General features: G+C 50.5%; 6 protein-coding genes across 6 annotated transcripts; 3 read left to right on the top strand and 3 right to left on the bottom strand.

Annotated features, from left to right (window-relative positions):
* Positions 1–815: 815 nt before the first annotated feature.
* On the bottom strand, positions 816–2,228 carry QC763_512034 (uncharacterized protein; the record flags this gene model as incomplete). The annotated part of the gene is made up of 3 exons (XM_062913762.1): positions 816–1,009; positions 1,521–1,625; positions 1,688–2,228. The coding sequence occupies 3 exons, from the start codon at positions 2,226–2,228 to the stop codon at positions 816–818; spliced, it is 840 nt and encodes a 279-aa protein (XP_062764543.1).
* A 957-nt stretch (positions 2,229–3,185) lies between these two features.
* On the bottom strand, positions 3,186–3,659 carry QC763_512037 (uncharacterized protein; the record flags this gene model as incomplete). Its single annotated transcript, XM_062913763.1, has 1 exon — positions 3,186–3,659. One exon carries the CDS (start codon positions 3,657–3,659, stop codon positions 3,186–3,188), a length of 474 nt encoding a protein of 157 aa, XP_062764544.1.
* A 1,203-nt stretch (positions 3,660–4,862) lies between these two features.
* On the top strand, positions 4,863–5,444 carry QC763_0087450 (uncharacterized protein; the record flags this gene model as incomplete). Its single annotated transcript, XM_062906211.1, has 1 exon — positions 4,863–5,444. The coding sequence occupies one exon, from the start codon at positions 4,863–4,865 to the stop codon at positions 5,442–5,444; it is 582 nt and encodes a 193-aa protein (XP_062764545.1).
* Positions 5,445–6,131: 687 nt separating this feature from the next.
* QC763_512040 (uncharacterized protein) lies at positions 6,132–6,404 on the bottom strand (the record flags this gene model as incomplete). Its single annotated transcript, XM_062913764.1, has 1 exon — positions 6,132–6,404. One exon carries the CDS (start codon positions 6,402–6,404, stop codon positions 6,132–6,134), a length of 273 nt encoding a protein of 90 aa, XP_062764546.1.
* Positions 6,405–8,374: 1,970 nt separating this feature from the next.
* QC763_512050 (uncharacterized protein) lies at positions 8,375–10,861 on the top strand (the record flags this gene model as incomplete). The annotated part of the gene is made up of 2 exons (XM_062913765.1): positions 8,375–8,904; positions 9,056–10,861. The coding sequence occupies 2 exons, from the start codon at positions 8,375–8,377 to the stop codon at positions 9,171–9,173; spliced, it is 648 nt and encodes a 215-aa protein (XP_062764547.1). The 3' UTR covers positions 9,174–10,861.
* Positions 10,862–11,598: 737 nt separating this feature from the next.
* Positions 11,599–12,309, top strand: QC763_512065 (uncharacterized protein; the record flags this gene model as incomplete). The annotated part of the gene is given in 3 exon segments (XM_062913766.1): positions 11,599–11,785; positions 11,794–11,996; positions 12,059–12,309. Coding segments are annotated over 3 exon segments (570 nt in total). The 3' UTR covers positions 12,239–12,309.
* Positions 12,310–14,034: the final 1,725 nt, after the last annotated feature.

Below are 14,034 nucleotides of genomic sequence, written 5' to 3' on the forward strand. Positions count from 1 at the left end.
TGCCGATACAGAGGTCGTTCACGCCCTTGTCACAGGCGTTGGGGTTGTCAGCAGAGGCGCTGTGCCACCAGTACAGGGGGAAGCTGCAGTGGTTGTGGACTTGAACCAAGTCGGCAGCGGAGGCGGACTGGGTGAGGGGGCCGAGTGTATCGGCCAGGCTGGCTAGAAGGAAGTTGGTAAAGGAATGCATTTTGCTGGCTTGTCGATGTAGGTGAGGATGATGGGGAGAGAAGGAATTCTAGAAAGAAAGTTGACAGATATATATACGTCTTGAAGGCCCCTCAAGAGCAGAGTGAACGAACTGGCGGAGTGGATCTGTGGAAATAGCTAAATCTCTGATGGGTAACGAGTTGATGCTCCTCGTTTTGTTGAAAAGTAGTTCTTGCTGGAACTCTTGATAGACTATGTGGTGATAGCTTGATATAATGTGTAAAAGCAAAGAACAACCCGTTCCCTGTTACAAGTATCTGCTCTCAGATACAGGTGGGTATTAGTTCCTTACAAAACCCAGTTCTACTGGTTCAAAGCCATCATGCTGCTCTTTCAACTCGACATGAAGTATGATTATAACCAGAGAACGATGGGATGATGACGCCAGTATGGAATCTTTCAAAGTGCTGTAAAAGAGTAAATTTAGATGATTTTGTGAAACGTCTAGAAAAAAAGAAAATTACAAGGGTGTACATCTGGCTCCCTTGTAGGAAAACAACCGCATTGGATGTCAGATGATTCCATCTGACATGAAAACAAGGAAAGTAAACTCATAATGTGCTAGCATACCTTGCAGATTGGTATGACTCTTACATCATTTCCCGTCATACCCGGCGGCGTGAAGCCTGACGCTGGTGTGTTTCCGGCATAGTTGTAGAAAGACCGCCCAGGTTCATCCTCGTCGTCTTGATCCTATTTCCCTCTGACCACTTCTTCAACTCATCCAACAGCTCCACAGGCAGCTCATCAAAGCCTATCATCAGAGAATTCTGCTCGTCCTTCTTCGCATCGGCGGTGGCTGCAAATTACGGTTCAGAAAGATCCTCGATCAGGTACCTAACACCAACGGGTTCCCCATTCTCGTAGGCAAGTAGAGAAAGCGACTTGCTAAACGAATTGAAGGGAATAAACAGATGGAGATCTTCACCATGCCGCCCATTGGAATCGTGTAAAAACACTAGCCCCTCGCGAAGGAAGTAGCTGTGGCCTGAAAACGCACTCCTAGCTCTGATGTGGCTCGATAAGTCCCGGCCAATGGTAGGAATGGTTGGTATACCTCTGACAGTCCTTTGGTGAGGCTGATAATTGAGCCGGAACCTTACTGTCGTCTTCCCTTCCCAAATCCCAGCTTTTTGGAAGTCCGTAGCATCAATGACAGACTTGCCAAATGGCTTCAGTCTCTAATTGAAAACCTTCCTGAAGACCGAGAGATATGTGTCTTGCTGGAATCAGCTACCTCACCAATTGTTCCAATGAGGTCCTTGTCTGCGTTCTTGTTCAGCAGGCTGAATGAGGTGATCTTGGGATACTTCCGTTTAATGGGGAAGAGCCAGTGGCGGCGGTGGGCACGATAAGCACGCGGTGGTTCTTTTGTCTCTTGGCTTTGGGCTCTGGGAGGATGATGATGACACGTTCTGTAACAGGTTATCAGCAAGCGAGGATCGGCAGTGGTGCTGGGAACAAAATGATGACTTACCAATATTGACGAAAGGAATCATCTTGATCCCGTCTGCTCCGCCGATTATCCGCACACCCCAACTCTTGTTGATCTTGGAGTTCCCACTCTGTATCTCGAAACGCATGTTGTAAGGAGAGGGATATTGTGAGGTGATATGCTTATTCGTTCCAAGCAAATGGAATCCTGTTCCAACGCTGATATGCTCTTCCTCGTTGCCATAGCAAAACTGATTTTCACGGGTCAGGGTGCTCCAGTCAAAGGAATCGACGGCTGAAGCCTTCCGCTCCTCTGAAACATCTTGACCTGCGGCGGCATCCTGAACCTCCCCGGCAAGCTCCTCCTCAATGGTGGCCTGTGTGCGGGGACTGCGTCTGCGAAGTCTGTGCCGAACTGTCGAACTATTTGGTGGTTTTGGCGTTGCTGACGCTGGTGCCTTCGTAGCTTTTAAACCTGGCGGATGTGCGGGCTCCGGTGTGGTCGTGGCCTCCCTGGAATCGACGCGTGATGATCGACGCCTCGGTGCGGTGCTTGGAACTCCAATTTCCTTGCGAGGAGGCATGTTTGCAGCCAAAAGAGTCTTGAAGCAGATGGACAGGAATGATTTAATGTCGTCGAGATAGAAGTCGCTTTGGGCTTTGTGTCACTTTTTATATAGTTCGGGGGCCGAAAAACTGGACAAGATTTGACTTTGTGGAAATCATTTGGTGCCATCTGGGGATGGCCCTAGCTCAGTTGGTAATCTCAGCCACAGTTTGGATCCTTTTCTGATGTTTGCGTTCATCGTTCTTGAGACAAAGGTATGATCTGTCGAAGAAACTCGAAGTGCTCGCTCATCGAGTCTTCTCTTGTTGCAAAGAGAAAGGTAAATAATGGAACCATACATTAAATCATTGGCCTTCTCAGCACCAGATGCAATCGAAACCCAATCTCTGTTTGTTGCTGTCCAGGTGCATTTCGAAACAGTTTTTTTTTCTTTAAAAAAAAAAAAGCAAAAGGAAAAAGAGGTGACCATGATGGGCTTGAACCCACTAGCTGAAGCGAAGGGTCGGTCAGGTCACACAACCCCAACTGGCCAGGCCAGGTGGCTCGCGGCACCTTAACCATTGCGCTATCTACATACAATGTTTAGCTACTTCGCTGGTGGGGAAGAGCCAAAGGATGGTACATAAGCTGCCGCCTACTGGATCTATCAGGTACCTATCTCGCACCATCAAACCTGGAACCCTCAGGGGCCTTTTCACACCAAACGATTCTTGTCCTCAACGTCGATGTGCTTGCTGCTGCCTTTTGTATTGTCCTCCTGCCACTTGTTTGTCAAGTTGAAGAGGCAACCGATGGAATGTTATGTCCAACAATGAAGCGACTGTGGTTGTATTCGGGAGACAAGCTCATAATGTTGGCAGGAAAGAGAAAGTCTTGTCCTCTGGCTTTTCCAGGCTTTTCCCACCCAGGTTGTGTTGTCCACCTCGCATCTCCCAACCGCCGCCACCAGCACCGCCCAGACGACGCCACCTACCTACTCCACCTTCTCCAGCCTCTCCCTCCCCTTCTTTAGGTACTCCATATAATTTATTCTCTCCTGACACCGATCTCTATCCATCCCCGCATTGTCCACCTTCGCCTGGAGATCATTCAGCCTCCGCTCCAAAGCAAGGCTCCGGAGAAAATACGCCGTCCTCAACGCATTCAGCGAGGCATTCTCCTGCCTAAGCTTGACGATCGTTGCCTCCAACTTGACAATCTTTTGACTCAGTTTTGACTCATCCAACTCCTCTTTATGCCGCCTCTCCATAGAGATCATATCACTTTCCATCTTCTTCTTCTCGCCCTTCAACGAGTCGCAGTGCCGTTGGAGCCGAGTGTATTCTTTGAGGAGCGTCTTGCGGTTCATACGTTCAGGGGGCCGTGGTTCGCAAGTTGAGGCGGGCTTCTCGCGCGTTAGATGGAGGCGCGAGCGGACGCCCTGCATCCGTTCTGAAAAGTTTCCCATGTCAGATGTGTGGTGAGGGACTGATATGATGGGATGTGTGTTTGCGGTGAAGTGTTGCTTGAGAGGCACCAAGAACGTCAGGATATGGAGACACCGCCTTGACAGTCCTGATGTCGAGAACGGAGAACCCCATGGGGAGGCGACGGATGGCTCAGGGTGGCTTCACAAAGACTTTTGACGGGTGAAAGCTTAATGTTCAACACAAAATGTGGTAGACCCCGGTTCCTGAATCGTGCAATCACGGAAACCGGGGTTTGGAAATTGCAAACACTCAAGACAAACGTCGTCGATTAAAAAGCCAACTGCCAGCTTCATGGTGGATGGATTATGCCACCTACTCGATGCACAAAATGCTGTTGCAAGAGCCCCCTGTTCGGGTTCCTTTCCACCTTCCACCCACCATCCTTCCGGCTTCCCCTACAACAAGCCAATACATCTTCAACAGCTCTATCCCAAATTTTGTGAAACCCAGGTGACCGGGCAGTGGCAGTCGCAGAATGGGAAATGACAAAGATGGTCAAAAACCGGCGGAGGGGGATAGGACGTGCGATGACAAGGACGATAAGGGAGATGGACCAAGATGGGGAAAATGAAACTTGTCACTCGGATGGTATTGATCACTTGTGAGGGGAATTACACCGCAACGCCTTCTAGACATGATAGCAAGCAGCCAGTGATAAACAAATGCTTTTTCGCTTTGCAAATTGCCCAATTGCTTGACAGCGGCACAAGCCGAACAAATGAGGCTGCCCGGCGTGTGGTGGTCCTCGGCGCTTAACCTACCCGCCAACCGTTGGGAAGCGCCGCAAGCGGTGCGCCGCTCCACTACGGCAATATGTGACAGCCAATTATGACTTGGTGCAGGTAGCAGCCGCGATTGACTTGTCTGAAGGGGATTAGCTACCGCTCATGCGAGATTTTTGGATGCAAGCCCTGGTGTTGGATGAGTGGAGGAGAGGGGAGGTTCGGGGGGAAGGCATGCAAGTGTTTTGGCCGATTGGGCGGTTGAGGGAGGATTCTGGGGTTTGGGAGCTTGATTTTTGATGGGCGTCTGGAGAAAGGAGAAAGGCTAGGTAGTTTTACCAGCCTGTGGAATTTCAAGCTGCATAGGTACGGTTGGGTAGGATATAATTATCCTGTTTTGAGCCACGTCTCGATCTGTTCTGGCTTTGTCTAGTTCCATGCTATCATTACGACAACAAAATGCACCCCCTTACTACGTCAGACCTCGCCTTCTTGCTTTGCACGTCTTCATCTACCTCCCCACCAAGAGCGCCACTGATGTTGAGGACGACGTATGGGTTGGTGGTTGTTATTCAGAACGATGGATCGTTGGCCATATCGATATCAGAACAAAAGCCACCGCGTGGAAAGGACATGGTAGTCGGGGGGGTTTGCTCTGTTCTTGCCAGCCCTGTCATGCTTCCCGTTCCACAGATATCGCAACCGCAAAACGAGCATTATCTGCTTTCTCCAGATTTCACTACGTCGACGTACCTCTGGTCACCAAGCTCGGCGATCTTAGACGAGTGGACACCGGCGGATGAGGCACTGCTAGAGTCGTTGTATTCTGGTGAGGTGGAGGAGGAAGGGGGTTGGTTTGACGGTTATCTTGATTGGGTGGGGAGGGCGGAGGATCAGCTCCATGGGTTGGGTTCGTCTAGGCTGTGGAGAGGACCGGAAGAGTCAAACAATAGCTTTATCAGCGTTGATTCTCCAAAGAATCAGGAGGGGGGATTGATGGGCAGCTTTTCAAAGACGAGGGCGAGAGAACGCTGTGGTTAGTGGAGGGTATGTTGTTAGCGTCTTGGTTGGCGCTGCAGGAGGGAGTCGAAGGAGTTGGTTATCGCGTTGGCAGGTCCGAGGACGCTGTGGAGGGGGTGCAGGACGAGGGTATGTATTTGTTGGAAAGAGGGGGCACTGAGAGTTTGGGCGAGGTCGTTGCGGCTTTCTTGAGGAATGTGACATTTTGAATGACATTGCCAGGCGTATGGGGCATGATGCATAGCATGGGATTGGGAAAGAACATTGACGAATATCATAACCCATTTCGACATCGAAACTGAGAGAAAAAATGGCGGTTTTGCATTTCGTTTGACCAGGATCATTTGTAAAAAGGTATGACGAGAAAACTGTTTATACCGTGGTATTATATGTGCTGTGATGAAGACCCCTTCCCGTCGGCTTCCCTTAACCTCCCCCTTCCATCCCCATGCACAACCTGTGCTTGTCATTGACGTGCTCCCCTCCAGTCCTGATGATCCAACCTTGACTCGGCATTACTCGATGATGTAGCCCTCTCCCCACCATCTCCTCCGCGCGTCAAAGTCAACTTGGGCATAGTAGCCCACCCCATTCATCTCAAAGCCTTGAAATCATGAGCCCGTCCTCACACGCTGCCAACTGTTCTGAGACTCGTTCCTTCTCACCCAGACTGAATTATCCTATTTCTTGTCCACTGAGATAACCCGACTACCGACTCGACATTGCGAAATAGAGCATAATCATCGGCCACCCCGTCGATAGTAAGAACGCCGCCAGTACCGAGAATAGGTTGGGATCTCTGTCCGATTCCCTGCCCGACCAACGAGAAAGCAGCGTGACGGCGCACCAGATCATGCCGATACCATACACCGACCCAGCCCACGCGATGCCCAAGATGATGCTGTTCATCTGGTCCTCCTTGGCGAACACGGCACCAGCGGTGTCGGCGAAAGGCTCCTCGAGAGAAAGATTCTGACCCATTTTGGCGGTTGGTGTGTGGTGCTACTGAGATAAAAAGCGAGGGTGTGGTGTTGTCGCTAGTTGGTAAAAATGAAGGATAGCAAGGTGATGGTTCGACCAGCGACAGACAAGGAAAATCCAAGCACAGGGTATATAATAAAATGATAAAGTCGAAATCTGACCTAGAGGATTAAAAGGTCAACTGCAAAAGAGAATGGTAGAATCGAAGTGGTATTGTGTTGGGAAATGACTGCGACCAGCGACCAGCGATCAATAACCTGCCCGACAACAACAGTGGGAAAAAAAAGAACGAATGGGAATTTGTTGGTGGAGAGAGGGAAAAGGTGGAAGAAAAGAGATGGGAAAAGAGAAGCAGATGGAAAAAGAGAAGAGAGAGTCGAATCTCAAACACACCACTTCGTCTTGGGTAGCGCAAGGAGGTCAAAAGCTGAGGCGATCTAACAGCGAGGCGAGGTCGGTGATTGGCCCCTCCCCCAGACTTGAGACGGTTGGTGATCCGGACGAGCCTCCTTTTACAGGGGGTGACCTCCTGGTCGGTGCCCCGGTGGCCCGTGCTGGAAACAATGCCATGTTACCCTCCTTGACTTACCGCACGGCTTTGGGAGTTTCCGGATGGAAAACAGATGAGATCGTCGGCTCGTGGTCATGCTGGATGCTACCATTGATCAGGTGCAGAAAGTCAAAATGTATAAATATCGACGCGTCTTCTTCTACAGTTTGAGTGAAGGGCGAGGGGGCCAGACACGGGAGGTTGCACTGACGTCACTTTGTTCAGTGGGTCAATGTGGGACATCAAAGGGCCCCAGCGTCTTTTGCTTTTGCGCCTGCCATCTCATCTCTGACACGCCCAGCAACACCCTGGGGTAACACCATCGGGCTGTCTCCCAGATGAGTTTTCTCATCAATTGCATTTGAAGTTGAGGGTCGAATCAGGAGCGGCCAAGCGCAGAAACAAGCGCAGAAACAAGCGCCAAGGTAGTATCCGACGGCGCTTGTGTTGGGATGCCAGGCCTGGCCACCTTGCTGGCCTATCAGGACGGCCTGGATGCAATTGCTGTTGTGACAGCGAGAATCCCATCCTTTGTTGTCCTTTGACATTCTTCTTTCTTTTAGGTGGGTGGGTGCATTTAAGGGTTCATTTTCATCAACGCTGGGACCCCTGATATGGCTGTCTGGGATTGATTTTCTATGTTCGTGACCTCGTGAGACGAAGAACAATGGAATTCTTGACATCTTTGGCACCAAAGATGCAGGAGGCAAAAAGAGCATTGTATGGACATCTGACATGGACCACACCCTTTACCAAAGTCTTAAGGACTGCTATAAGTAGATGGTGTGGACTTTGCCTCTTCCCCAAGGCTGAGTCTTCCAAGGCCAACACACTATCGGTCAAATCTGCAACCGCAACTCGCTACCCAGGAGCAAGCTGGCATGGCAGTGAATCAGGAGTGCCAATATTCCTTGAAATACCTTAACGATCTATTCTCAGCCCTGTATAACGTCATCTATGGTCACACTTCAGCCCAGCCGGGAGAATGCATGGCCTTAATTTATAATCTTCTCATTGCTCGAAGATTCTATCTCAGTCGTTTCCCGGAATGCGACTATCCTGTTAGCACAATTCGAGATCTTGATGCCCCCCGGAGGGAACCTTTCTAGTAGTAGTATACTGGAAATGGAGACCGTGGTAAGAAAACTTGTCCTGAATCATGAATGACAATTTCTCCATTTGAGTGTCGTGGCTCATTGAAAGACTTGCAGGAATCATGAGTGCTGGATTACGGTTGCTGGTCGACCGAGTCAAAGCGGCTTGTGGTAATTGGATTGCATCATATGACGGTTCTGTAGATTTTCTTTGGCGCACACCGTTGCGCATGTTGTGGGTTTGAGACGTACCTAATGCACCTTCAATTCATAAGAAAAAAGCCTTGTTATTCATCGCCATCAAAGAGCATCTGAAGAAGGCCAGAATGTGCAGCAAGCAAACAGAGCTGTGGTGGAGTGTGGCGCCAGGGTGGTTGAACTTTGACCTTTCATCGCTCCTTCCCTTACTGTTGTCTGCTGCCTTGAACTTCCTTCAAAAGTCTTCACCCCAACTCTGCTTGCCCCGTTCACCGCAACCTCTGACTTTTCCTGACACATGCCTAGTACCCAACAAAATGACAGATATGGATCAGCCACACTCTCACCTCGAGGAATCACAAGACATTGTTATGGAACAAGATGAGCCAAGGGCTTTCCCAGAAGTGCCACGGACTTTGCCAGAAGTGCCCCAAGTGCCGCCAGATTCGCAGACCCTCAACGAATTCCGGAAGTCCGCCGACGAAGTCGCCCGCCTCGCCCTCCTAGTACAGCAGGAACAAGAAAATGATCAGCTTTTGTGCACCGCAAGCTCGGCTAACCTCATTGGCGACTTTGTCACTGCCTGGAGGATCCACGATCGGCTATTTCCGGGGCATGGCTCACCCAGTTCATATTTCCACGGAAAGGCCAAATTGAGGTGGGTGAGAGCTACTCAGCTGCGACCACGACCCAAATGAGATGATGAGGCATTTCTGGCAAGGTTGAAATGTCTGGGGTGGGGTGGGTAAAAAGGATGGTGAGCGGCATATCCGGGCAAGGCAAATGAGAGAGATTCTAATGTTAGACAGTTTAGATAGCAGCAAGGAGAATCTTCCCGCGGGAAGGGATGTTTTCAGGGGAGGGGATACCACAGCAAAAATCTCGATCAGGCGTATGTTTGTACTCGTAGATTTTATCAATGACTAGCACAACAGCGATGGGTTGTGATATTGAGATTCCCGAATAGAGGCATGTCGAGAACATGGCCGATGGATACATATGTGGACATTGGCTCAATTGACGGATAAAGCTGCGGAATTCCATCTCCATTCCAGGGACGGGACATGTGAGGACCACGCCGGGCTGACAGTCGTTGAAAGATGGGATCTCACCACGCAATACGACGTCGACGTCGTACAGCCGCGCATACGCTGACAATATTTTGCGAGGTCCGAAGCGGGGTCTCAACGTCTCTGGAATCAGACTTGACCTTCAAAGGTCGAGATTTCAATGACCGAGCAGAGCCAAAACATGTTGCTGACTGTGCTTTCCTTCAAGCTAGCAACCACCGTGGTTGCAACCACTGTTCAATCGTTATCCTGCCAGTCGGCAATTGCTCAAGATGCCCAAGTCAAAACCACATCCGGCCTTATCACCGGGCACCTCTTCCCCGACGCCTCCTGTGCACTTGAATTTCTCGGCATTCCCTACGCAAAACCCCCTCTAGGTGACCTACGATTCGCACCACCCCAAAGGCTCCTCACCCCGGACCTCTCCCGTAACGCCTCCTCCTTTGGCTACGACTGCCCCCTGTCCCCCTCCAAACCACCCAACTACCCAGGCTTGACTCCCCAAGCCCAGCGAATAATCAACTTCTTCGCTTCCGCCGCCGGCACCCCCCAGAATGAAGACTGCCTCACCCTCAATATCTGGTCTCCCCTCCCTCCTCAGCCGCAGCCGCTCAAACCAGCCCTCATCTTCTTCTACGGCGGCCGCTTCACAATCGGCAACACCAACACCCCCTTCTACCACGGCGCCTCGCCTCCGCCCAGGATATCATCGTCATAACAGTCAACTACCGCCTCAACATCTTTGGCTTCCCTGGCTCATCCTACCTCCCCTTTCAAAACCCTGGGCTTCGTGATCAACGCGCTGCGGTGGAATGGGTGCGCGATAACATCCTTTTCTTTGGCGGTGACCCAAGCAAGATCATCCTTGCAGGACAGTCCTCTGGTGCCGTGAGCGTGGATAACTGGGCATACGCCTACCACCGCGATCCGATAGTCCGGGGGTTGATCGCCCACTCCGGCACCGCGCTTTCCTTCCCATCAAATTCGAAATCTGTTCAGCAATCCAATTTCGAAGCTGTCGCCAGTTTGGTCAACTGTTCCCTCCCCAACCCAATCACTTGCATGAGGGCTGTCCCCTGGACAACCCTCCTCTCGGCAGCCTCGTCTATCAAACCAGCCAAAAGCAGCAGTCGATTGAGGGGCATACCACCCTTTTGGCCCGCACCGGATAACATAACCTTTTTTCCTGCTGATGAGCTCGCTGGGCTGCCTTTGGCGAGGATTCCTGTTTTGTTGGGGAATACAGATAATGAGGCGGGGTATTATCGTGTTCCGGCTTATGCGCAGAATATAACTCCTACTGTGGAGGAGGTGAGGTCGTTTCATTTGGAGAGTTTTACTTGTCCGGTGCTGTATCAGGCTGGTCAGAGGAGGGGGAGGGGGGTGCGGGTTTGGGTGTATAGGTATGGGGCTGATTGGGAGAATACGAGGTTGTATGAGGGGTCAGGGGCGTATCATGGAGTGGATATGAATATGGTTTTTGGGAATGGGGAGGTGGTGAGTGGGATTGAGATGGAACAGGAGCAAAGGGAGTTAATGGGGTTGGTTCAGGGGGCTTGGGGGGGGTTTGTGAGGGATCCGGGAGGGGGGTTGGAGGAGGTGGGCTGGGAGGGGTTGGGGAGGAGGAGGATGGCGGTTATTGGGAGGGGGAGTAAGGCGATGATTGAGTTTATTGATGTAAAGGGATATGAGATGGATTGTGAGGGGGTTGTTCTCGGGGCGTTGGGGATGATGGGGGGTTGAACCTTTGGGGGTTGGGTAGTAGTCGTTGATGTGATTGTTTTGTAGGAGGGAACCTTTTGAGAAGTAGTATCATATCTTTAGCACGAAGTATTAATATATAACGGACAGAGTGTGGGGACGTGGCCTTTGAGTTCACTATCGGCTGTGGTGCCTAAACGAAATACCTGCAAAGTTGCCAGCCTGAGCTGATATTGAGGGTGTGTGAGGTGATTTTCAAAGTCTGGGAGCCTTCCTGGCGTGTGTGTGTTATCAGTAATGGCCGAATTTGAAGGTTCGATCAAAAGTCATCCAAGCCATTCAATCTGAACTTCAATCCTCAGGTCGCACGCTGACGAGTTGAACACCAGTTAGGTTCGACTTTTCTTCGTGCCCATGGCTGCCCGGATTTTCACAGCCAATGACCTATTGTCAGTCCTTCTTTTTCCACGCTATTGTTCTTAGACAACCTCCATTCTTACCGCCCCAGACCTATCTTTACAACTTCAGACGAACACTCAACCTTTTGTCTCATATTTTAAGCCACAAAGGCACCACCCACCATGGCCCCAATGAGCTTCAAAGACTCTATTGCCCGCGTGGCAGGCTGCCACCTCCGAATCACGCTCGCCTGGAGATACGGTGGCCAAGACATCGGCCACCTGTTCGAGAGAATGAAATGGGCCCTGGAAGAGCACAAGGAACGCTTTGACAAACACTTTCCCTGTGCCGACCTGGGCACTGAGGAAGGTCGCAAGCGGAGGAGATGCTGGAGTTCCTTGCCACCTGGGAGCTCGACATTGAAAAGATGGAGACGCCCGGGTTTTTGACCAGCTTGATGCACATCTTCAACGAGGATCTGGAGCCAAAGTATCAGCTGAAGGACTTTAAGTCCGACTTTATCAGCCCTGGTGGTGTTTGGAAGACGATTGAGACTCTGTGGCCGATTATTGATAGAGGGGTATGTTGAGCTGTTCTTTTTTATTTGAGTGGGATCCAACTGACAGAGAGTCGCTTTATCAGATGCCTGCCGAGTCCCCCAAGAACGAGCCCGAGCTGCCTAAGCTCCCTGAGCGACCGCCGCCTCTCCTCGTCACCTGCAATAGCTGTGGTGGAAAGAAGCTGTTTGGCACAGGCAGGCTGGCTCTCAAGAAGCACCGTGGGATTGGCCGTCTTCGTCGCCAGCGCCAGCGGAATGAGTGATGGCATGGAACTTCTTCTCACTGATTTGGTTGAAGACATGTCAATCCTCGGATGAAGGCTCGGTATCACAGATATCATAATACAAGAGTCATCTTTCAACACTCATGGACAAAATATTAGACATTGCAATTAGAATTTTGTTGCAGTCTCTTTGTCTACAGGGTGTTGAACCACCAGTCAAATCTCCCTGAGACGAAGTTTGACCACAGGTCAGTACCAAACTCTCATCACCAAAAAGAAAATGCTGTTGCGCCGTTCCAACCCCCAGCCACAACTCTGGCTGGCGGTCTTTTCCGCAACATTTCAATGTAATCACACACGTCAACAACATCCTCATCACACTGGATTTAGTAATGTTGATGTCATGCTCTCACTCCCCGAGGGTTGTTAGCATGCGAAAAGGTCACGGTGGGTTGGTATGGGAGGAAACTGCACTGAGCCTTCAAGAGACAGCATGAAAAAACAAAACCGATCTTGGTGGGAGATAGGAAGAGATGGAGGGGGTTAGATAGCTGGGATCTGGCACCTCTACGGCACGTGCTAAAGGCTGTGGGTGACGCGTGGCATCGTCTGGAAGGCTCTGGACGGGGCAGAATCAACAGGACTTCAATGAGGCAGGCGCGTTGTACCTGGATGATGAGAAGGCAGGAGCGACAGTCAGGTTGCGAGGTTAACGTTATTGGTGGGTTGCTCGTGAGTGCTTTGAGTTGGAATAATGCGACGTTGTGGATGGTAGCCATAGATTGTGGAATCAGATGGAGTTTGTTGTCACTCGGTCAAGACACGTCAAGACAAAGAGGATAACATTGGGAGTCAGAAATGTGACTGCAAATTGTGTCTCAGACGCTGACTTGATTTTGAACGTCTACCATATAAAATGAGTCCTTGTGGTCATACCCAGCGGCGTTGACTCCACAGTGCTGCATTACGATTCATGAAAGGACATCAATCTGTTGTCCATGTCCCATTTCCATTCCAAGTAGATGGCTATAAGTTTTTACACTGATCTACCACGCCCACCATGCCCCTTACCAAGAAAAGGACAGGTCTTTTGAGTGCAGAAGTTAATGAAATAGATTGTTGCTTGTTAAAATCACAATGACTTTTGCTGGGATTGTGTGTAGTGTCCCTTGACATAGAGTGTTATTCCTTATATGATAAACCTTGATGAGCTTCACTGGCTGTCCTGAGTCACGATCGAGTTACTTCATTGGTCTATCTGTGATAAATACAACAATGAAACGGAAGCCTATACCCATGCTGTTTTCGTTTCTTTTGCCTTTTGCAACCTCCATCAAATCATCAACCAACTGTACGCCTGGACTATCTTTCAAGGCCTATAAACCATCTTGAAACCGCATATTTCCTTGCCTCCCTACCAGCACATTAACCCCCGTAAGACGAGCAGGACAAAAAGCGCGCTCATTCCTCTCCCAGCACCTGTATCTCCTCATGTGCCATGGGACCAACACCAGAGCACATCGTTCAGCTCCCCGTCAGAAATATGTCTGTTACTGCACTCGCTGAGAGTGAGACTGCTCCTGTCGCACAGCAGCATCAACAACAAGCTTAACAGCTCCAGCCTCAGGTCAGCACAGGTAGCCCACCTGAGCGCATCAATTTCACCAGTCCACCCCACTACTACCCGCCCGCCTACCCGCCATCCATTCAGAGGCCATCCAGTTCTTCAGCAAGCGGCCCAGGAAGGCTGTCTCCCTATACCACAGGACCTGGAATCTAGAGTCTCAAAATTCCCAATCCCACCTCTCCGACAAGCTCTTATCCTCCGCAACATA

The sequence above is a fragment of the Podospora pseudopauciseta genome (assembly GCF_035222475.1).
Source record: "Podospora pseudopauciseta strain CBS 411.78 chromosome 5 map unlocalized CBS411.78m_5.2, whole genome shotgun sequence".
Classification (NCBI taxonomy): domain Eukaryota; kingdom Fungi; phylum Ascomycota; class Sordariomycetes; order Sordariales; family Podosporaceae; genus Podospora; species Podospora pseudopauciseta.